General features: G+C 48.3%; 2 protein-coding genes across 5 annotated transcripts in view; both read right to left on the bottom strand.

Moving 5' to 3' along the window:
- exoc3l1 (exocyst complex component 3-like 1) overlaps positions 1-1,706 on the bottom strand; it is a 14,482-nt gene extending 12,776 nt beyond the window's left edge. Inside the window, exon 1 of the mRNA XM_064312922.1 lies at positions 1,441-1,706. Within this exon, the coding sequence (XP_064168992.1) occupies positions 1,441-1,483 (43 nt within the window). The 5' untranslated portion in view covers positions 1,484-1,706. The remainder of the gene's footprint in view (positions 1-1,440) is intronic.
- A 5,032-nt stretch (positions 1,707-6,738) lies between these two features.
- Positions 6,739-22,042, bottom strand: anln2 (anillin, actin binding protein 2). Of its 4 annotated transcripts, none has more exons than XM_064313219.1 (24): positions 21,763-22,041; positions 20,530-20,686; positions 20,258-20,452; positions 20,020-20,118; positions 19,448-19,620; positions 18,697-18,789; positions 17,091-17,174; positions 16,371-16,533; positions 15,124-15,563; positions 14,263-14,348; positions 13,961-14,096; positions 13,734-13,869; positions 12,883-13,056; positions 12,657-12,783; positions 12,485-12,533; positions 11,772-11,825; positions 11,622-11,654; positions 11,460-11,481; positions 11,233-11,342; positions 10,875-10,928; positions 10,516-10,602; positions 10,295-10,402; positions 9,725-9,861; positions 6,739-9,288 (listed from the first exon to the last, which is right to left on the bottom strand). In XM_064313219.1, the coding sequence occupies exons 1-24, from the start codon at positions 21,778-21,780 to the stop codon at positions 9,138-9,140; spliced, it is 2,886 nt and encodes a 961-aa protein (XP_064169289.1). In that variant the 5' UTR covers positions 21,781-22,041; the 3' UTR covers positions 6,739-9,137. The 4 variants fall into 4 exon arrangements, with proteins under 4 accessions (XP_064169289.1, XP_064169288.1, XP_064169290.1 ...); XM_064313218.1 differs by having other exon boundaries at positions 20,020-20,121; XM_064313220.1 differs by having other exon boundaries at positions 15,124-15,503; positions 20,020-20,121; positions 21,763-22,039.
- Between the last annotated feature and the right edge of the window lie 1,634 nt (positions 22,043-23,676).

The following is a 23,676-nucleotide window of genomic DNA, read 5'->3' on the forward strand; positions in this document are numbered from 1 at the left end:
GCAGACAATACTGATCACCGTTTACATGAAATCACCGGCGGCTCAGTATCTGTGACAGTCAGAAACAGGTCAGTCGGTGGTAATCGATGTTAGCTGTAATCCTGTGGGGCTCTGTGCGTGTCGAGTGTGACTGAGAAAGTCCATATATGGGCACATCTCCACGGCAGCAGAGGTCAGGTCAATGACACAGACCAAAAGACACATAAACACCATTAGCCTCCGCGGCTATGTTCTGTAAACACAAAAACACCATTAGCCTCCGCGGCTATGCTCGGCAAACACAAAAACACCAGAAACAATTAGAACCCTGTTAGTGTGCAGTAGGTCCGTGTGTAGATTGTTAGTGCACAGTAGATCAGCATATATATTGTGTGCAGTAGGTCCGTGTCTAGATTGTTAGTATGCAGTAGATCTGTGTGTAGATTGTTAGTGTACAGGAGATCAGTGTGTAGATTGTTACAGTGTAGTAGGTCAGTGTGTAGATTGTTAGTGTGCAGGAGATCAGTATATAGATTGTATGCGGTAGGTCAGTGTGTAGATTGTTACAGTGTAGTAGGTCAATGTGTAGACTGTTAGTATGCAGTAGGTCAGTTTGTAGATTGTTAGTGTGCAGTAGGTCAGTGTATAGATTGTTAGTGTACAGTAGGTCAGTGTGTAGATTGTTAGAGTGTAGTAGGTCAGTGTGTAGATCGTTAGTGTGCAGTAGGTCAGTGTGTAGATTGTTAGCGTGCAGGAGATCAGTATATAGATTGTATGCAGTAGGTCAGTGTGTAGACTGTTACAGTGCAGTAGGTCAGTGTGTAGATTGTTAGTGTGCAGTAGGTCAGTATATAGATTGTATGCAGTAGGTCAGTGTGTAGATTGTTAGTGTGCAGTAGGTCAGTGTGTAGATTGTTAGTGTGCAGTAGGTCAGTGTGTAGATTGTTAGTGTACAGTAGGTCAGTTTGTAGATTGTTAGTGTGCAGTAGGTCAGTGTGTAGATTGTTAGTGTGCAGTAGGTCAGTGTATAGATTGTCAGTACACAGTAGGTCAGTGTGTAGAGTGTTACTGTGCAGTAGGTCAGTGTATAGATTGTCAGTACACAGTAGGTCAGTATGTAGATTGTTAGTACGCAGTAGGTCAGTGTGTAGATTGTCAGTACACAGTAGGTCAGTATGTAGATTGTTAGTACGCAGTAAGTCAGTGTATAGATTGTCAGTACACAGTAGGTCAGTATGTAGATTGTTAGTACGCAGTAAGTCAGTGTATAGATTGTTAGTGTGCAGTAGGTCAGTATGTAGATTGTTAGTACGCAGTAAGTCAGTGTGTAGAGTGTTACTGTGCAGTAGGTCAGTGTACAGATTGTCAGTACACAGTAGGTCAGTCTGTAGATTGTTAGTACGCAGTAAGTCAGTGTGTAGATCTTTAGTGCGCAGCAGCAGAGTCTGTTGCAGACAGTACCTCCAGGGTTACCAGCGCTGTTCTCTTCCTCTCCTGCCGACATTCGTCCAGAGTTCAGCTGTCCGACAGCCCGTCGCCAAGGGAGCCAGGACTCCAACCGACGCACAGCTCCGAGGGAGAGGAAGAGCCGGGGAAGGAGAAAGAGAGGGATAAAGAGAAAGAGAGAGAGAGGTGGGCAAAGCAGGGCAGACACAGACAAACTGCCTTCCTCTTCCCCCCACTCCCAAACACATCCTCCACAGAGAGACTGACAGGAAGGAGGGAGGGACGGAGGAGGGAGGGAGGGAGGGAGGGTGCTCTCACAGAAGAAATAAGCGAGCGAACCAGATGGAGAGTGAAAAAGGGGGGTGGGGGTGGGGGTGGGACTGGGGGGGGGGGGTCATGGTCTCCGTTTCTCGACTCGCTCCTCTGCCCTTGGAACTGTTGTTTCCTTTCGAGACGGGTGAAACCCAAACGGCCGCACCGATGGAAAATAAGGACGGGTGGTCAAAGTACGCACTCATAAAATAAGCCATTTTTAAATAAAATAAACACGTGGCCTTAGTATACAGAAAAGATACGATTTAAGCGATAAATTCCCTCCGCCCTCTCAAGGGGGCGGGTTCAGCTCGGCGAGGCACATCTGATCGCGATCCGGCACGACCGGTTTGTTTCGCCTCAAATTAATACCGAGACGCACTTTTCACAGGGAACCTGCTCAGCGCCACGGCCTCTAGGCATATTCAGAAAGGATCTGCGCTCACTGTTAACTCGTTGAGTTAAAGGAATTGAGACGGAGCTGAAAAACTCAAACGTTTTAGCGTAGACGGACAGCAGTGGGGACTCATTTATTCAGGAAGGCAGAAGGAGCTCCCGGGCTTTACGTGCAGCTGCAAACGGCAAGGACCAGCGTCTGAGCCTCAATACAGCAACAGACCACAGCTGGGCCAAAATCACTCAATATTGACCCATTTCCTTTTCTACCATTAAGCCATTCTTTGATCATGTCCGTGATAACACGGGTCATTAATTAGCATGAGGGTGCAGCCCGTTCATAAAATGTCCGATTCCACACTGATAACTTTATTACAGCGAGAAGATTCCCGAGCATCATACAGCACTGAGCAGAAATTGCAGTTTCACAGTCGAGAGATCATTTGACTTTTTTTTCCTTCTCCTTTTTCATCAAATATTGCCAGAAAACATGCTCACTGTGTAATGGTCTGTTTGATGCAGAGTTTGAAGGTGGAAGGAATATAATTTCACAGAACAGGAATCATCCATAAACCTATGCTCAGTGCTATAATTTCACTGGCTTGTCAATTAATGCACCTTTTGACCATGTTCTTGTAAAAAAACGGCAAGTATTACCACTGCACTGTCTGTTAATATTCACAACTTCATGCTGATCAAATAAGACTTGGTGTTACTTAGCATTGTCTGCTTTCATATTCTGGCCAAAAACAGGCAGTTTTTGGATGCCAGCACCACCTACAAGATATCAGCTAGAATGTGCATAGATTTTTTTGTCTTTCTGCAAATTTTCATGTACTGCAATATCACTTTACCACCTTTGAGTTCAGAAAGTTTTTTGACACAAGTCAGTTAGGGAGCTACACAAAGTTCAAAGTCCAAATTCAAGTCGACTGAACAAATCAAGCAGACAGTGTTTTTTTGTTCTTTTAAAAAATGTTGTTTTTTAAGAAAATATTGGTGCCCAGTGTAGGGGTGAACATGTCCAATTCCCACCCTAATTTGGAATGTGCAACTATCTGCGCTCGTTTCCCCTTTCAGGCAGATTTAGGAGAGTGAACACGCCCGCGGTTCTCTGAAGCACGAGGCGCTGCCAGCCTCCCTCTCTTCACGCCAGAGCCGGTGGCCAAGCTCGCACCGAACCGGTTCAGAGGAAGACCTTCGGCAGGCAGGCTTTGGCGACCCGATCGACCAGCAGGGGTCGCTAAAGAGCGGTGAGACAGAGTCCCCCTAACTGACTGAACCCTCTCGAGTGATGCAACTGTCAGTTTAGCGTTGCCCTGAGCAGATGAATGAGCAGACGAGGAAGAAGGTTTTTAAGTATAATCTTTGGAATACAAAAATTGTTGAAAGTACTAAATATTCCATCCCTTGTGGTGGCCAAATTTTTAAGGGTTTGAAATTCCTTTGATCTGCAGCCCTGCAAGTATCAGGATTTCTGAAATAAAAGCACTACCCCCCCCGGCATCCCTGACCTGCAGCACTGAACATTTCACCAATTTTATGTACAGTAAGCTTGGGTTTCAGAAATGTGCTATAGAAATTAAACGTGCCACTGTTTTTTTTAATGAGTATTATATCAGTAACCGTAGTCAGTCTACAGTGGCAGGCTGTTATTCTGGGGCCTCTGAAGTTATCTCAGCACTTCAGTGTCCGGGTGTGTGTGTGTTTGAGTGATAAGCGTTTCAGGCCTGCATGTTTAATGTAGATGGGGATTGTGCTGCAAACTGGGTTCCGGGTGTTAGGAATGAGACAGAGCTCAGTTACTTTGTTGGGGACGCCCAGCTGCTTCCAAGCCAAAGACTGCGGTTTGTGATGTCATCAGAATGAGACGGGTTCAGGCTCCATCTGGAAAAGTGCTGAGTCATGATGTCATTGCAGCAGAACGGACCTCTGGAGCAGATTGCTGTGTCATTGCTCACGCGGCCTCTGATCCAGCCCAGCTGTCACTCCCGCTGTGTGGGCTGATCTCTATGTGCACACGTGAGGAGGACTTTGTGAGTGTGTGTGTGTGCGCGTGTCTGCTGTGGGAGAGTGCTTGTTTTGTGTGTGTGTGTCTGTTGTGGGAAAGTGCTTGTATTGTGTGTGTGTTTGTAGTAGGTGTATGTAAGCATCTGTATGTTTGTGTTAGGCTGATCTCAAGCTGCTGGCACAATAAGAGACCTTGCAGTTGGTGATAGTGCAGTGAGACCCTATGTTGTGTAGTACCCAACAGCACCCTTGGGTTGATGAACTCATTTTAATGCCCGTCTTTTCCCATCATACAGGAAGAGGAGGCACAGGAAACCAGGTTTAGGAAACAGGAAGTGCACTTCCTCATCCTGTGCAACTGGGAAGGCTGCATTTCCCAGAGTCTCCGATTTCCCTGGGCGTCCATGTTTATGATGTGGCCCACAAGCAGAAACCTGCGACTCTCCCTTCATACCTGCCATAGAGGCCTACACCAAGCATGTACACATCGCACGCATGACGGGAAAACCAGTCGCACGTTGACCATGGTGATGCCCTTATGACTATATATGGGAAAATGGAATGTTCTAGCTGTTCTAACCGGTTTCTAAAAGCATCACTAGTCATAGTAACAGTACCACGACTCGTCTAATACCGTTTTAATCTGACAGGCAGAGAGGGGAAGGCGGAACTAAAATAACGCATTACTCACTTTTAACCTGACACTGGAAGGGAGCCCCACCCCTCCCTAGGGAGCTATGGGGAACAGGAAGTCTATTTCTGTACCCCCTTAATACAGGGAGGACTTCCTGTCTGACATTCCTAACCGGGGCCGATTTCCTGTCTCTCGCTCTCTCAGATGCCAGCACACACACACATCCATAGCACTCTCTAATGTGCACACACTCATTCTGGAGCAGTTTTTTAGTTCAGAATAGCCATTGTGCAGCTCATTCTCACTCTACATCTCACTGGAGATCTGGACAAAGAGCAGAGAGGGGAAAGGTCAGCTAACATCATCATCAGACAGAGCAATAGACCCACTTGATATCCGCACGGATTGACTGGAGTCACCTCCAGCCTGCTCTTGATGCAATTGACACAATGACTGGAGCTTGAACAGCCACAGCACTTACACAATGACCTGAGGCTGGACAGCCAATGATGAAGAAAGCCAGACATAAGCCCGCCCACTTCTTGGGCTGCTTCGTCACTACACCTCAGTGGCCAGCAGAGGGCGTGCGCGTTTCTCACCAGAAAGGAGGAGGTAAAGTCCCACCCCCAGACAGATATGGGGTGTGGCTTGAAGCATAGCCAGGTTGCTAGCTTACATCTCTGGCCTGGAAACTAATGACTCAGAGATGTGCACACACCACATCCGGGACTGAGCCTTAATAAGTGGAAGTGCTTATCAGTACAAGATTGTGTGGTTTGAACCCTGCAAAGAGGGTTTTGGGGTACTTTCATGTTACACTTGCACCTCCATGCAGCACTCATATCGTTATCTTGATGTTGTAGCTTGTTGACTCGCCTCCTAGTTTGAGTTGCCACAACTTTCTGACCTAGCCTACGTTTACTGTTTGAACTGGACTCAATGTGTTCATGGCTATGAATAGCCTAACTGTCACATAATGAGTATTGTACCTTATCAGACCTGTGTTTTGCAGTTGTTTCACTGACCTTCAGTATGTACTTAATGTACGTCACTTTGGACAAAAGCCTCAGCAAAGTACTCACCAGACCTGGAGAGGTGCAGGTAACCCGTGCTGGCAACTGGAGCACAGGCACAAATCCACATCCTGGTCTTTCTTGGCCAGTTGCTATTGCCATCAGTCACATGTAGTAGCTTCATCTGAAATGAAAGCTTGCACACACTATAGGTTCATCTGAAATGAAAGCTTGCACACACATTTTCATAAAGCGAGATCCAGGGCCTGGCTTATGAGAGAAATGGTAAAACGTTTAATCAAATTGTAAAAAAAAAAAAAAAGAAGTGTATTCAGTTATCATTCAGCAATTTCTTATATGTAATTAGATGGGGGGGAAACCCCTCTAATTATGTTTTACACAATATTGTGCAGATGGGATGGGCACATTAGGAATGCCGAATTTCCGGAGAACAACTGCATACAATTTACCTCTCAGTGGGCAATGCAAAATCATGACGCGCACACAAACCCACAAACCAAATATTGCTTCATAAACGATGAGCTAATTTCTCCCTAAAATAGAAGTGACTCAATTTAGAGCAAACGGAAATCATATAGCTGCCAAATAATACTCTAACATTTGCAATCAATGTTGAATATCTAAAGACAAGAAAATCTGTTGCGGTTTCAGTCTGGACCTTTAAAATGATGGCGCACACACACACACACACACCAACCACCATTTAAAAGGTCAGGACATCATGAGCCTACACAACCTATGGCTTTATCAGTCACTGCCAGCACCACCCTGTATATTATTACCGCGCTAGTCCTCAGCTCTGGTACATATCCGGACCATGTCAGTTTAATGTCTGCATGCACAGCACAGCATGATGTAACCCCAGTGCAGGTTTGAGTCAGAGGTGAACAGGTGTGACCCGAAGTTACAAATTGAGTCAACACAGCATTGCCAGTCAAAGCAGTATTTATTCTTTCGAGCATTCGGGAATCTGCGTAGACATCATGGACTTGCACTAGATCGAGATCACAGACACAGATAACAGATTTCTGTAAACACAAGATATTAATAGGCAGATTCCGGAAAGAAGCCGTCTGTGGAGCTTCACGTTGACGTACGCTAATTACAGTAACGTTTAGCCATTTGCCTGTAAATAGTAACAGTAAATATATACACACACACATGCAATCAAAGCTCTAGAGCAGCGGTTCCTAAACTTCCAGTCAAGGGCCCAGTTCATGAGCACACGTATGTACCGTGACCCACCCGTTATGAAAACGCAGCCTGACTTCGTACCAATACATGAAAGCTTTTTTTTTTTACGAGTCAAAACAACTGCATAAAATGGGTAGTGTTCAATTTGACCGTTCTTTCAATGTCAATGTGAATGTGTATTACATACGGTTCTTTTTTTTTTCTTCACAAGTGTCACATGACTCGCGTCAACCCCTCCCCACGACCAACCAACCAGTGGGCCCTGAGCCAGAGTTTGGGAACCGCTGCTGTGGAGGCCAGGAGTCCAGCAGGTTTCCCAGCCCGGTGAACACTGCTGCTGAGGAGCGCTGCCATTGGCTGGTTCAGGCAGTATTTAAATGATCCGAATGCTTAAGCGCTGAGGTGGAGCAGACGGCTGGACTTCGGCCAATCAGGACCAGGGCCAGGACCGGGCACACCCAACCACAGAGCTCCTTCATTATGTCAAGTTTGAAACTGGGTGAACGACAATGGGACTGGAATGACATTATCTAATATACTACGGCGATGTTGTCTTTCCTTCAGAATTCTAGAATGGTCAGGTAGCAGCCAATCACAGATCAAGCTGGCAAAATACACCTCTACCTAACAAGCTACACATATGAATGACAATCTATAAATAATTCAAACTATACCTTTCAAAATGTAGTGAACAAAGCAACAATGCAAACTAAACCAACCAAATGAGAATAAACCAAAATTTGTTTGCATTAATTATACAGCTTGTCAGTTATTAATGTGAGACAATCAATCTCATAAAGCAAGCTAAAATGTTGGCTTGCTTACATATTAGAACGAAAATTACTAGGGCAGATTCATCTTCCCATTCAATAAAGCGCTTAAATCATTAAATGTTCATACCTATGCTGAATACAGTCACATGATGAACAGCAGTCAATAGTAAGCGAACGCAAGTAGCTGGTGCCATAGCAGCTAGTTTCATGACGTACTATCTAAAATGACTCATGGAATTCCAAGGGGAATACTACAAAATTGCCATAGCAACAGTCATCCATCTCCCATTGTTACACACCCCAGGGCAGTGCTATGGTACCCTTCATCTCCGGATAATCTCCTTCATCATCCTCCTCATTCTTCTCTGCCAGTGCAGCATCACAACTGGAGACGAAACCTGCTGGAACTGCCGTTCGATTTAGTAAAATAAAACTTAATGCCTTAAATACAAAGTAAAATTGGTTATTCATAAACATTAATATGCTCCCTCCCCCCCCATATATGTAAATAGAATTAGCAGTAATTTCCTGTTACAACTCATTAAATGTATGCTCCCTTTGCAAGTATAGGAGTATCAGCCACAAGCCTGTGTGTACACACACACATGCTCATTATTGCAATTGTATAATCATAAAACGCACCCATCTCCCTTAAACATTTTCGCAGAGGAACCCAGAAACCACAGCATAACACCATATGCAGTCACAACACCCTCATACTCCAACAAATTAGATGCCACCTCCAGCACCAGGGGCTTCTGGGTAACCTCAATTATTTGACCCCAGTTATAAAGTTAATGTAGTGTGGATGACAGAGCCTGATGATGTAATATAGTTGTTTTAATATGCCGAGATTTCCCTGGTCAGTATTGTAAACGTACCGTACAGCAAAAGTATCAACTGCACTGTAGTCCAGTAATATTAATTTGGAGTAAGCAAATCAATCTCCTGGACTGACTATGAGGTCCAGACTCCAGGGATGTTAAGATCCCTCATGGCACTTATTGTAAACAGTGTCCTGTCCGCCACTCTCCACCTAGCCAGCCAATCCACCCACTGTGCTTAATTAGCTTAGCATTCCCTCCCCCTGCACCCCAGCTGAGGTGTGGGGGGAGTTCTGGCACAAAATGGCTGCCGTGAAGCGCCCAGGCGGAGGGGCCACACATCGGCGGTTGCTGAGATAAACTTCCGTGACTAAAGTGCTTTGAGATTGCGAAAGGTGTTCTATAAACATTGTCCATTATTATTCAGTGTAGTGCAGTCTAGTATACATGAGACCGGGCCTGTGGCTGAAGGATGAGGATGGGGGGGGGGGGGGAGGAGAGGGAGGAGTCGGTGCCCTCCCCAGGATCGGGGCGGTTACAGCACGCTCTCCTGGGGGGTCTTGCTGAAGGTTTGGGAGTCGGGGGTCCTGGGACGGGTGCTCCAGGTCTGAAGGTCCAGCAGAGCCTGGCTCAGCTTCTCCACCCACTGCAGCCTCTCCTCTCGCGTGTCAGCTGAGAACCAGCGCCTGAGGCAAACACGCACACACACACACACACGTTACACGCACATACAGACACACACCCAGTTAGACACAGCCAAGTTGCACTTACAGCCTTGCCAAACAATAGCCACTGCCATAGTGTGACCCACTTTCCCAATTCCACATTCCAAATTCAGAAAGAAACTTCCTCCTTCAGACATACAATTGTTATAATACAGATATATCTAATACCTAAGAAACACAATTTAGTGTGAGTGCATCTTAAAAACTGCACCGCCTCCCTGACTCACTAGGACTACCATTAACGCCTTCATCGAAGCAATCAGTGCAGTCCAAGTAAGTTTTCTCCATTTGTCTTCTGTCTTAAGAATGTGGTGGGTGAGGAGACTAAATCGGATTCCTGTACGATGGCGTGCAGGGTGTTCAAGGTGAAAGGTTAAAAACCCTGCGAGGGTCTTACTTGTCCAGCGAGTGGTCATTGCCCTGCTGCATGACGCTGGCGAGCTCAAAGGTGTGCGGCCGGGCGCAGGAGTTCCTGTTCACCGGGCGCACGCACAGGCTGCCGCTGCCCAGCAGGGAGATGCTGCCCTCTGGTGTCTGGAGGGGGGGAAGTGCCGGGAAGAGGGAGAGCCCCGACGGAGAAAGGGTTAGCTCACAACGAAGGGGGTTCTTAGGGGAAAAAAAAGGCAATGTAACCACAGTGACGTAAAAAATGAAATCAAACCTAATTTGAATGTGTATCATTTGTTAATGTGTAATGAATAATGCAAGGAGGCACTCATACTGCCCTGTGGGAAAGACCATCGAGCACAGGGGTGTCAAACTAAATTCCCGGTGCTCTGCAGTGTCTGTGGGTTTTTGTGTGTTCCTTTCTTTCAGCCGAAAACGAAGGCCGTGAGAACAAGGAGCAAGGGTTCTTCAGCCAATGAGTGACTTAAATGAACCGCTGGTGCTGAGTACACTCTGAAAACCATCCCTGTGCTGGAGGAGGGGCTCTGTGCTGCGGGGGGGAGGGGGGCTCTGTGCTCACCTTGCTGTGCTCGTCGCCGGGGTAGCTCCAGTAGCACAGCCTGCTGCCGCTCAGGCAGAACCAGCGGCGGTGCCACGACCCGAACCCGCTCACGTCTTCGAACACGGTCTGCAAGAGAGCCAGAGCCACACACACCGTCAGCACAGACAGACGGCAAAGGTCTGTCACCATCTCAATTTGCATGCGCGCGCACACACACACACACACACACACACACTCACCAGGAAGCCGCTGTGCTGGACGTGGGAGTGGCCCTCGCAGTCCAGCTGCAGGTAGACGTTTCCCTCCAGAGGAGACAGGAAGGGCACCTGTAGAGCAACAGCGAGGTTACCACGGACACCAGCGCCAAGCGGTGACGGTGGCATGGGGGCGGACCTAATCGAGGAAGCATCTTTAGCCCGGTCAGCTGTTCAATTAAGACCCTTCGATAAATCCCGAAGCAGTTTCTTCCTGACGCTGGATAATTGATTGAACTGAGTGGGTGTACGACCTGTCAATCACATCTGCACAATCACACCGTGGGGGCGGCACTCTTTACAAACGGGTCACCGACCACGCCCCCTGGGCCACGGAGACTCACCTTGTCCTGAAACTCATCTCCCAGGAGCTTCCTCACTTTCCCTTCAAACTTCATCTAAAGCAGAGGGGGGGGGGGAGAGACACAAAGCGCTAGGTTTAGCTGCAAGGCAGATGAGAGCTGGAGCGCAGACAAGCTGCATGCTCATAGAACAGGCGACAATCAAATATGGCCTGGCTGTTTTACATGCACACGCGTATAGGTACGGCGCATGTGTAGGGAAGGTGTAGGACAGCTGTATTATAGGTCAGTTTTAGGTGTATGATATTGTGTGGTGTAGGTAAGGTATGAAAGCATGTAGCTCAGGTGTAACACAGGTGTAGCCAAGGTGTAGCGAAGGTGTAGCACAGGTGAGCTCTACCTTGTCCAGAGGGAACTTGCTCTGGCCCAGAGACTGCAGGGTGATCCTGTGGCAACCCACCAGGGTGAAGTTACTGGATCTGCGGGGGCCCACAGTGGACAGCGTGGAGGCTGCGGGGGGGGAACAGAGCCAATCAGATCAGCCAAGTCCAGGTCTGACACACCAAGTGCTCACTAAAGTCACAAACCGAATTAAGGCAGGCAGCAACGGAAAAAGGGGGCACTCACATGTCAGGCTGTGGTTGGTTCTCTGTTAAAAAAGAAAACGTGGCGTCAGTAAAAAGCACAGGAACTCGGTGAGACTTCAAAGTGCTGAAAATGTACGAAAGTCGCTGTCCAATGAGCGTGTGGTTTGGGCAACGGGGGGTTCGATTGGCGGGGTTGACTCACCGTAAGGGTGTTCAGGAACTTCTTCGGAGTGACCTGACAGAAAGACACCAGAACGGTTAAAGAACTGCGCTTCACAAAGGGTTATAAATGAGCTGACGTTTTGTATCGCGCCCGCGGTGTGCGGTGCGTTCCCGCGGTGGGTTCAGGTACCTTGGACTTTGTTGAGCGGCGCACGGCGTTCAGGTTATTCCCTGGGCGGTGGGACTGAGAAAGACACGGGAAAATGTGTCATAATCAAACAGTCAAATACTCCAATAATCAGTCATCAAAAACCAACGCAAACAGTTATTAAACAATGTCATAATCAATCCGTTATCAAATGGACGTTAAACGCAGTCATAAGTCAGCTAATGGTCAATTAGGCAGTCAACCTCTGTCTGAACCTCTAATGAAACTTGTAATCAAACTCCATCACAGTGGAACACCATCACCAAACTGCATTACAATGGAACACCATCATAATCAAACTCCATCACAACGGAACACCATCACCAAACTGCATTACAATGGAACACCATCATAATCAAACTCCATCACAACGGAACACCATCACCAAACTGCATTACAATGGAACACCATCATAATCAAACTCCATCACAGTGGAACACCATCATAATCAAACTCCATCACAACGGAATGCATTACAATGGAACACCATCATAATCAAACTCCATCACAATGGAACACCATCATAATCAAACTCCATTACAATGGAACACCATCATAATCAAACTCCATCACAATGGAACACCATCATAGTCAAACTCTCAATGGACCACCATTATAATCAAGCCCCATCACAATGGAACACCATCATAATCAAACTCCATCATGGAAGATCTCAGAGCCATCCTCTCCCTCACCAGGCTGAAGACCTCCACGTCGATCTCAAAGCTGGAGGGGATGTCTCGTCTGAAAGGAGAACAGGGAGGAGCACGTTTGAGGCGCGGCGAGACACATCCCGGTAACACACTGACGCACACACTCCGGCACGCCTTAGAAACGAGATGCTTCTGCCACGGCAACAGGACTTACAGGGTGACGGAGGTGGGGAAGGAGATGGTGTCCCCGTTCAGGGCGTCGGCCGCGGTGGCCAGGGGCGTGGCCACGATGTCGTGGGTTCCGTAGCGTATCAGAACAAAGAAGTAGTGAGCGGGCAGACCTATGGGGAGGGCGAGAGAGAGAGAGAGCAGGTGTGATGTCACTTCCTGTCCCGTGGGCAAGCGGAAGCGCTCCATTCCTGTCCGGGGCCGGACCCCACCTGTGTGCGAGCGGACGGAGCTGACGAAGTCAGTCTTGAGGGGCAGCCTGACGTTGCTGATGGAGACCGTCCCCCTGCAGGGGACCTGGGCGGGGTCGTCGGGCGGGGCGCCGCCGCTCCCTGCCTCCTCCCTCAGCCGGGACACCTCGGCCAGCAGGGCGGAGCGCTTCTCACCTGGGGGGGAGGAGCCACCACAGTCAGGGCGCGCTCCGACACAGAGACGCGCTCCGACACGACGAGGCGAACGCAGAGTGAGGGAGGGAGATGAGCGAGGGGGACAGTGCATGCGTGTGTGAGACTGTGTGCGTTTTCGTATGCGTATGTGTGTATGTGTGTGTATTTATCATGTGTAAAGGTTGTTTCTGTAGTGTGTATTTATGTATGATGTGTGTGTGTATGATATGCTGGTGTGTACAGAGTAGTATTGTGTGTGTGTGTTATTGTGTAGTGGTGTGTAAGGTATGTGTATGTGTGTGTGTGTGTGTGTATGTATATGCATGTGTGTGTACAAGAGTATGTATGTGTGTGTGTGTGTGTATATGTGTACGTGTGTATGTGTGTATGTGTGTGTGTGTGTGTATATATGTGTACGTGTGTACGTGTGTGTGTGTGTATATATGTGTACGTGTGTACGTGTGTTTGTGTATATATGTGTACGTGTGTACGTGTGTGTGTACGTGTGTGTGTGTGTGTATATATGTGTACGTGTTTATGTGTGTGTGTGTGTGTATGTACGTGTGTGTGTGTGTATGTGTGTGTGTGTGTGTATGTGTGTACGTGTGTGTATGTGTGTGTGTATATATGTGTACGTGTGTATGTGTGTGTGTGCGCATGCGCATGCAGAGACTCACAGGACAGCAGCAGCAGCCTCTCGGCCTCGGCCTCCTCCAGGGAGCCCTGCCCGTGGCCGGGGTCCGTGCAGCAGCTCAGCGCCTGCAGGGTCTGGCTGATGATGCTCTGCAGCCGCCCCGCCTCCTCATTCAGCAGCTGTGGAGGGAGAGCCTGTCAGTCACGGCAAAGCCCCTCCCCACCCTGCCAGAGAGGTCGAAGCCCTTCCCGCCTCATCCGGGAGGCTCACCGTGATTCGCTCCTTGGTGTTGACGGACGGCTGGGGGTGGAGGCGGGGCCTCTCGGCGGCAAGGCTGCGTCCCACCGGGGTCACGCACTGCACGGGCTTCTGGGAACTCTGACGTTGTGTGCGGTACGCATCGATGCTGTCAATCAGATAACCCGCCAGTTACTTCATGTCTACGCTGGAAGATTTGTTGCGAGCCAGTGTGCATACAAGTGTGCGTAGGTCCTTACCTATATAGAGGTACAACCAGCTTACCTGTAGAGGAATAATAGTTTGTGTGTGTGTGGGTGTGTGTGTTCACTTACCTGTAAAGAGGGGCAGTCACTTTAGGAGGGCAGCTTGTCTCTTCAGGGGTCAGTGCAGGTTCATTCTGATGGCTAGAGGGCAGTCTCTGTTACGAAGGCAAACACAGATATCAGGCCACGGTCACATCAGAGGCTACTCCCACAGTGACAGGTAGGGGACACGCCCACAGCAAGCGACAGCGACAGGAAGGGGACACGCCCACAGCAAGCGACAGTGACAGGAAAGGGACACGCCCACAGCAAGCAACAGTGACAGGAGAAGGGGACACGCCCACAGCAAGCGACAGTGACAGGAAGGGGACACGCCCACAGCAAGCACAGTGACAGGAAGGGGACACGCCCACAGCAAGCACAGTGACAGGAGGGACACGCCCACACGACAGGAAGGGGGCACGCCACACAAGTACAGTGACAGGAAGGGACACCCACAGGACAGGTAGGGACACCCCACAGCGACAGGAAGGGACACACCCACAGCGACAGGAGGGGACACCCACAGCGACAGGAAGGGGACACACCCACAGCGACAGGAAGGGGACACACCCACAGCGACAGGTAGGGGACACACCCACAGCGACAGGAAGGGGACACACCCACAGCGACAGGAAGGGGACACGCCCACAGCGACAGGAAGGGGACACGCCCACAGCGACAGGAAGGGGACACACCCACAGCGACAGGAAGGGGACACGCCCACAGCGACAGGAAGGGGACACACCCACAGCGACAGGAAGGGGACACGCCCACAGCGACAGGAAGGGGACACACCCACAGCGACAGGAAGGGGACACGCCACAGCGACAGGAAGGGAACACCCCCACAGCGAGAGGCACAGGAAACGGAGACGAGCTGGGCTCTCACCAGCGGGGTGACTGCGGCCTCCACGGACTTGCCGAGGGGGGAGAGGAGGCAGCCGGGGAGGGGGCTGAGCAGCTCGTCCTCGCTGCTCCCATCCCCCTCCACCACTACTCCCTCCAGCTTCTGCACCTCCTCCTCCTGTGGCTGCTGCTCTCTCTTCTCCTCCTCCTCCTCCTCATCGATCCTTTCGTCCTGCTCTCTCCCCTCCTCCTCGGGCTCTGCGACGGCGTTACGCTCCCCCGCCGTTTCCTCCTCTTCGTCCCGTCCCCCCACCTCCTCAGTCTCCTCCTCCTCCACCTCCTCGCTGCTGTCCAGAACTCCCGCGAACATCTGGTCGATCATCTTGGAGGTGCTGAGCTCCTCGGGAAGGCTGGGCTCTGCGTCTGCGGAGAGGAAAGCGCCGCGGAGCGGCGTACTGCGGCTGAGCGAGGCATGCTGGGAAACTGCGGTCGGGCGCTCGAGATCGGGAGAGAGAGAGAGAGAGAGAGAGAGAGAGGGAGAACGTAGGAGCGAGAGGGAGAGCTGCTTTTATTTCGGCTGGGCGCCGCGGGATCTGCAGCTGATTCATGCGCGTGGCGTGGGTGGGCTGAAGCGGTGGCCTCCCGGTTAGGGCCGAGCGGCGAGTTATTTTAAAATCGGCGGAGCTGCAGAAAAAACGCCCACGCCGTCGTCCAGAAACGTGCGCGCGGGGGGGGGGGCCCTCAACCTGGCAACCCCGGCCTCTGCTCCCCGAACCCCTTCTGCTCCTCCCTCTGCCTTCCGCAAGCCCCGCCCCTCTACTCTACTCCTCCCCTCGCCTGATACCCGGCCTGAAAGGAGCCTTCGGCACTTCCTGTTCGTCTGAAGGAAACTCCGCCTCTCCACGTTCATATATGGGAGACTCCTCCCCTGCGGGAGGAGCCTCACAGGCGGGGACTGTTGGGGAACAAGTCAACCTAACGTCCTGACTCACCTCTTTCACAACCTTGTAATGTATACCGGAGCAATGACTGTACGCATAACCACAAAAGAGATGGTTAAGTGTAGGTGAAGTGAACTGTATTAGTTCATATAGCCTGTTACTGCCAGTATCTCCAATACTGAAATTGTTCTGCAACAGTATTGGTCAGGACTGAAATTGAACTTAAATTATGCGTCGTTGTGTTAAATTAGTGTCTGACCTACCTCCACAACAGAGGGGCCGTTTGCATTACAGTGGGAAAGGGGCATAATGAGCCGGTCTGGTGCGTTTCCCCGGTTACGCGTCTCACCTGTGAGTCTGTGCTGAGGGCTGGGCTCCTCTGCGAAGGCGGGCGTCGTGTCCATGGCGGCCGTCGTGTCGACGGCGGGCTCCGAGGCCGCACTGCTCTCCTCAGGCTGCACGTCGCCGCTCACGTTGTTACCGCCATCCTCTGCCAGCGCGCTGGACTCCGCCTGCCAGACACACACACACAAGCGCGCGCGCGGACTCAATCTCCAAACAGAAACACAAACACACAAGCTCCAACCGGACACCACGAGCGAGACACCACACAAAACTATCACCTGAAGGGGGGAGGGGGGAGGGGGTGCCTGACTTACTGAGACCTTCAGCGCACAAAATACCAATAACGTGACCGATGATTGATCATGGCATTTGTTTTGCACCAATCATTGGCCGTGTTATTGCTTTCGTATGTGGTAAAAAGGTTTTGCCTATGACAAAGGCCTTGGTAAGTCAAGCCCTTAATGCCAAGTTTGTGTGAATAGAAGAAGTGAAAAGGCAAATACAAAACCCCAGTCAGGTGACCAGTGTGCAATACCCCAGTCAGGTGACCAGTGTGCAATACCCCAGTCACGTGACCAGTGTGCAATACCCCAGTCACGTGACCAGTGTGCAAAACCCCAGTCAGGTGACCAGTGTGCTAAAGCCCAGTCAGGTGACCTGTTTGCAATACCCCAGTCAGGTGACCAGTGTGCAAAACCCCAGACACTGGTGGAGGCGGACTCACATCCCAGGGGTACAGGGGGCACCTCCGCGGTCTCCGTCTGACGCAGGAAGCCACCGGCGAGGACGAGCGCCCGGGCGGGCTCACCTTCGCGGGATTTAGAGACCCTCATGTAAACCGCGATTGGTTATTAGCCACTCAATCAAGCGGCAAAGAACCTGACCCTCCCCTTGGCTAACCAGGGCGGACAGGCAAGATGGGCGGAGCATTCGGGCCGAGCGACGGCCAAAGCTGGCTTAACAGCGCAGAGCAGGCCGGAGCCCGACTCAGAGAAGGAGCACAACGTGCTGAGAACGGGAAACCTTCCAGCGTAAAGCATTCAGCAGGCTGTGACAGACGCTGACTCTGCTCTCTAGATCTCTGAAGAGATAAGAGTTCACAGTTCTGGGGCTTTCTGACGTTATCGGTAGGTGTGAATGCTTTCAACTGGAGTTTGTGGTTTACACCATTTAAAAAAAACAAAAAAAAACTTTCAAGCAACTCCAATGCAACCTGTACAGCGATGTCATGTTTCCACAGTCAGCACATTAAAAAAACTATTTTACAGTATTTATTCACAATTATAAACATGAATATTTTTATAGTGCACCGGTACTTCTTATCCTTGAATGAAGTGGGTTGAATGTGCCATAGGAAGTGGTTCAAACCACAAACAAGATGATTTTTTAATGAAAAAGATAAATAAAAAATACTCAGGCAATATACATATACAGTACTGTGCAAAAGTCTTAGGCACCTGTAAAAAAAAATGCTGCACAGCTAAGATGCTTTCAAAAATAATGAAATGAAAGGTTATAAATATCGAAAAAATAATATAAAGAGCAGTAAATAGATAAAAACTAAATAAAATCAATGTTTGGTGTGACCACCCTTCGCCTCTGAAACTACATCAATTCTCTTAGGTACACGGTCCTGCAGTTTTATAAGAAAATCGGCTGGTAGGTTGTTCCAAGCATTTTGGAGAACTTGCCACAGTTCTTCTGCAGATTTTGGCTGTTTCACTTGCTTCTGGCTCTACAGGTAATCCCAGAGACCCTTGATCAAGTTTTTATCTGAAAAGTAGTCTATTGCTTAAAATATTACTTTATTTAACAAAATACAAAAATGTATCTGTAAAATTTCATTTTTTTGAAAATTCATGTTTGGAAATCTCAAATTTGCTCTTTTCTACTGACACACTGATGCAGAAAAAAACAAACAAAAAAATAAACATATAAGACCAAATATATACTATATATTATATTTAAAAATCTAGGGTGCCTAAGACTTTTGCACAGTACTGTATACAACATCTGGAGGTAATGTTGTTGCAATATAACCAGTTTTGGAGTTAAAATTAAAAATTTTTTTAGCTGTATACTGCAAATCTGTGAATACCCCTATATCACCCACTGTAAATCTGGCAGGTTTGTCAGCAACGTCAGTGAACATCTAAAATGGCCGTTGCACACAAAAACCGACTAGGCCAGTTAAAAACTTTCCCAAAAAATTAAATGATATATAAACCTCAGAAAGAAAACTATCCTTTAAAAAAGGACAAAGCACTGCCTCAAACTTTGAATAACACGCGTTCCTTCCTCTAACCCAAAGCAGGCCCCCCTTGCCTCACCTCAGACAGTGAGCTGTCAAACAGGCTCGTCTTCAGCCAGGCGTTGTTTGCGATTGGCTGGGCCTTCAGCATGAGCAGCTCCTGCTCACGCTCCTGAACACAGACAGACATGTTACAGTAGAGTGACAGCCATGGCCAGGTAGGAGAGGCAAGTGCACATAACACAGGTGAGTAGAGAGACAGGTAAGCAAAGATAAATCACATGAGTAAAGAAACAGGTAAGCACAGAAATCAGGTGAGCAGAGACAGGTAAACACAAATAAATCAGGTGAGCAGAGACAGGAAAGCACAGGTAAATCAGGTGAGTAGAAAGACAGGTAAGCACAGATAAATCAGGTGAGTAGAGACAGGAAAGCAGAGACAGGTAAGCACAGGTAAATCAGGTGAGTAGAGACAGGTAAGCAGACACAGGTAAGCACAGGTAAATCAGGTGAGTAGAGCTGGGAAAGCACAGATAAATCAGGTGATTAGAGACAGGCAAGTACTGATAAATCAGGTGAGTAGAGAGACAGGAAAGCACAGGTAAATCAGGTGAGTAGATACAGGAAAGCACAGGTAAATCAGGTGATTAGAGACAGGTAGGCACCGATAAATCAGGTAAGCAGAGACAGGTGAGCACAGGTAAATCTGGTTGTAGAGCGAGGTAGGCACAGGTAATAGGTTGTAGAGCGAGGTAAGCACAGGTAAATCAGATGAGTAGAGACTAGTAAGCACAGATAAATCAGGTAAGTGCAGATTAGGGCGCGCTAACCTGGCGGATGCGCTGGGCTCTGCCTGTGCTGGGGGTCTTTGCTTTCTGCAGCTTCTCCTGGACCGCGCGGGCGAAGCCGGAGGGGACGCTGGGCCGGGGGGTGGACTGGGACGGGCTGTCCTGAGGGGGCCCCAGTTCGAACCGCTCAACTCGCGAGCGGAACTCCGTGTCACCTTGAAAACAGGGCGAGATACAGCCAACCAAGCAGAAGCTACCAAAGCCAGCACCGAGGAGGCCAGATGAAAAGAACAATCTCTGCATTCGCGGATGAAAAAAATGGTGTGAACATGTTAGTGTGAGTCTTAGAGCGGGGGGGGGGTTCGCTGATCCAGGGACTCCCACCAGGCTCAAGGGGACCACATCGCAAGATAAAAAGGGTCATATTCAATTTTTTTTACATTTTTTTCCAAAATCAATAAATAGTCATTGCATATCTAGTCAGGGCAGGGACCCCCTACAGTACTTTCAAAAACCCCCAGATGAAAACCCAGGCCCACAGTGAGAGGGTCTCCAAGAGTGTCAGTGAGTGTGTGGGCACATGACTACAGGAGTGCTCTTGTGTGTTCACTCACCTAAGAGGTGGAACTCTCCCCTGTTCTCCTCCCCTTCTGATCCTAACCAGCTTTTCTGGATTGGAGGAGACACTCCCACCCCTGTGTGTGCAGCACCACCTGCTGGGAGAAAAGCAGCTTTGCAATGGACCCGCGCACAATTAAAAAGGTCACAGAGGAGCACGCTGAGCACAGGCCACAGTCAGGCCTGTGTGTGAGAGGCCTGTGTGTATGCGAGAGCCCAGGTTCTGGTCCGTACCCTCCTTTTTCTCAGTCAACTGCTTCAGTCTGGACTTGATGGAGGAGATGGCAGGTGTGTCAGGCTTCACCTCCAGCTCTGCCCTGCGTGGGCGTGGCTTAGGAGGAGACCCCGCCCACCGCCGGCAGGGGTCGCGGCTCTCGTCTCCCGCGGGATCCAGGCAGCGACGCTTCACGCTGTTGTCCAGGTGACCTGCTGCGGGTCGACACGCGAAGTCAGTCGCGCAGCAGGCAACGCGCACAGACTCGTTACGCAGACAGTCGCTCGCTCACCAGAGGCCGGGAGGTTCCCGTTGTCTGACAGGGGCTCCCTTGGCCGCTTGAGGGGTCCCGGGGTCCCACCCATCCTTTCACCGCCCTGCGGGTTCACTCTCTGGGCAGATCGCTGCTGCAAGCTCGCCTGTCTGACCTGCGCGCGGGCCGCTATCTCCTACAGGGAGATGAGGAAGCCAGGATACACAGGATAGCATCTTAAAATATGACGTTCATTATACCACAGGGATTACATTACATTACAGGCATTTATCAGAGCGACGTATACAACTTTTTGCATAGCATTTCTATTGCATCCATTTTATACAGCTGGAAGTATACTGAAGCAATGCAGGTGAAGTACCTTTCTCAAGGTACCTTTAGGTTACAAGACAAGTTCCTTACCCATTATACTACACTGCCGAATTACGTTAGAAGCTAAACAACGCCTGACAGGTAGTCACAGGTGTTGCTAGACCTGTCAGAGCAGTACTTTCTTGGGATTCACAGCGTTTGTGTTGAACAAGTGCCGGCTTGTTTATGGTTTATATGGTCAAAGGCGGCTTTTACAGAATTTAATTTTCTAAATATGTGCTACGTGTTTGCTATAACATTGCTTCGCAAATGAGAACGTTTGTGACTTGCGCGCGCGTGGAGAACAGAAAGTACATTCAAATCCGGTGCAATCTGACCGATCTTTCATGTTCGCATTGGTTACGGACAGGCACTCGAGAAGCCTGGTTTCACACGTCGGTTTTCAAGCGCTCCGAACAATTGCAGTAAACAAGCAGATAATTCGCGGTTTCCAAGAATGAGATCTGACAGCGCCGATAGCAGAGACCACAAAGACATGTAATTTATTAGCAATATGTTGTTTACCAGACCGAAATGAAGCGAGACTAGAAGCTTCTCCGGAAACAAGATTTATACACCGTGTTCACTGAGACTGCAAATGTCAGCTCTATTCTGACCATTGTTACATTGGGTGCAAGCAAGTTAACATAGCTGTGACGCCAAAAGACAAGTTCGCTCGCGAGCAAGGCCACAATATAGTTAGCATACAACTACAGTTAGCTAGCTAGCTGCACAAATAAAAAAACTAGCTAGTTGATTAAGTTTCTATCCTCTAAGATGGGTAACTAATAGCTACTGTAAAAATACCGCTTGTAGCTAATCTGCTGCTAGTTTTTTTTTTAACTTGCAGCGAAATATATAGACTAACGTTAACAAAACTGAAGCTCAGCCATAACTTACCTCCACAAAAGGGTCCATAGTAATCGTTGCAAAATCAGGGTCAATCAATAGCTTTTCCAGCTAATGTTAGTAATCTTATTCAGAGACTGACAAGCAGCTAAATTGACCAAATCTTCTGTCTTTATGCAAATGTGATTAGACAACGGCCTGAACTGAAAAAAGGCTATACAATCATAACTGGACAACAAGCTAGTTAGTGAGTTAAGCAAACACCAAACCGTTCCCTGTGACGCTGTCGAGTTTCAAACTTTGAATTTCAGCGCGTCTGGGCGTACGCGGTCACAGCACGCAGCGTCGTCGTCGAGCACGAGCTCGTCGCGCAGTTACAAGTTTCAACTTCAACTGCCCGTCAGCCTGTGAAATTGACTTGAAATGTTTATTCAGTATTCATACGCAACAATGACAGGTTATTGTATTGTGATATTTCGATATTGATAACAATGCGGTTGATGTGGATGACGTTACAACACGTGACAGTGGTATTAGCTTCTAAGCTGACGTGAATATCACGTTAATTCGACACTCAACACCAATCGCACTAATTAGCCGAAAATTGGGAACTGTAAGTAACATCAGTAGTGGCTTCTTTTTCCGGCCTATTCAAAGTAAGAAATCAGCACTAGTTTGTGTGACTGCAGTATGACCACAGGTTTGTGTGCCTGGGGGTGCTCGTGTTGAGCAGAGGTGTTCTGTGTGCTGCACTAGCTTCTGTGCAGGCACATTGTACTTGTGTGAGAGACCAGACTGAAAAGAGGGACTAAACATCCCAAAACAGTGTAATTTCATTCATTTTCAATTTACCTAATTTTTAAATTAATCTCAGCATTAATGATGCCGAGTTATCCATTTCAACACTAATGATGATTGACTGAGACCCCAGAGGAGAGAGAGGCAACTGTGTATGTCTGCATGATTTAATTAGCACACAAAGAGTGTGCGTCTGTGTTCGCAGAGAAGCATGTGCGAAAGGGAGTGTGTTTGCCATGCAGAGAGAGAACTGTCTTAATAAGATTCATATTCTGTGTCTCGCCCCATCGTCACTTCTTATATTCTCTGGAGGTGGCAGTACCCAGAAATAGTGTCTGTAGTACACCATATAAATTTGCTCTCAGCTTTTTTAAAACTTGTGTGAAAATAAGCAAATGTATGGTCATGATGGTGTGACTGATACTATTAGAGGTGTCATTATTGGGGCTTTCCGTTCCTCACATACTCAAACACAAGCATTGTGCAAGATCGCACACGTCTGCACCTTCACAGATCTGCATTGGATGAACCCTGTAAAGTGTGAGATCACAAATATGTGATTAGAATGTTCATAACTGAACATTCTAATGCTCATATCACAATCACTACTGGTAATTCAAAGCAATGGAGTTCTAAAACACTGATTTAGGATTTTGAAAAAAATAAAAAAACTACTCTTCAAAGGGTTAAATCAACCCAGTATAAGCATTTTTTAAACATTTAAGACACTAATCCATCATTTCCTTTATTTCTCATTTGGAATGCTTAAGTGCAGTTGTGAGCTTGTTCTATTAGCATGAGCTAAGATGGCCAAATTATTTGTTGTAACTTGGCCTCATTTTGATATCAATACTTTTAATGGCAGGCCTAGATTTTGCAAGGTTGAATTCAGAACTTATAGACAGTGCTTTGTATCTATCTATGAGTAACTTAATATTTTTGAATGTTGACATGTTATTGTTGATATTATGTCTTTTTGTACTGTTTTTTTATGAACAACTGAAAATAATGCCTATAAATGTATGACAGAGATGTGCGTACACATACACTCCTGGGCAAAAAAATGGGCCAAGCTCAAAATGGCAAAATATTAAGCTTTTAGTGGTCTTAACAAGAAATCATTGGTCAGAAAATGAGCAAGAATAAAACAAATGCACTCCTGAGACC

The sequence above is a fragment of the Anguilla rostrata genome, chromosome 16, assembly GCF_018555375.3.
Source record: "Anguilla rostrata isolate EN2019 chromosome 16, ASM1855537v3, whole genome shotgun sequence".
NCBI classification, from domain to species: domain Eukaryota; kingdom Metazoa; phylum Chordata; class Actinopteri; order Anguilliformes; family Anguillidae; genus Anguilla; species Anguilla rostrata.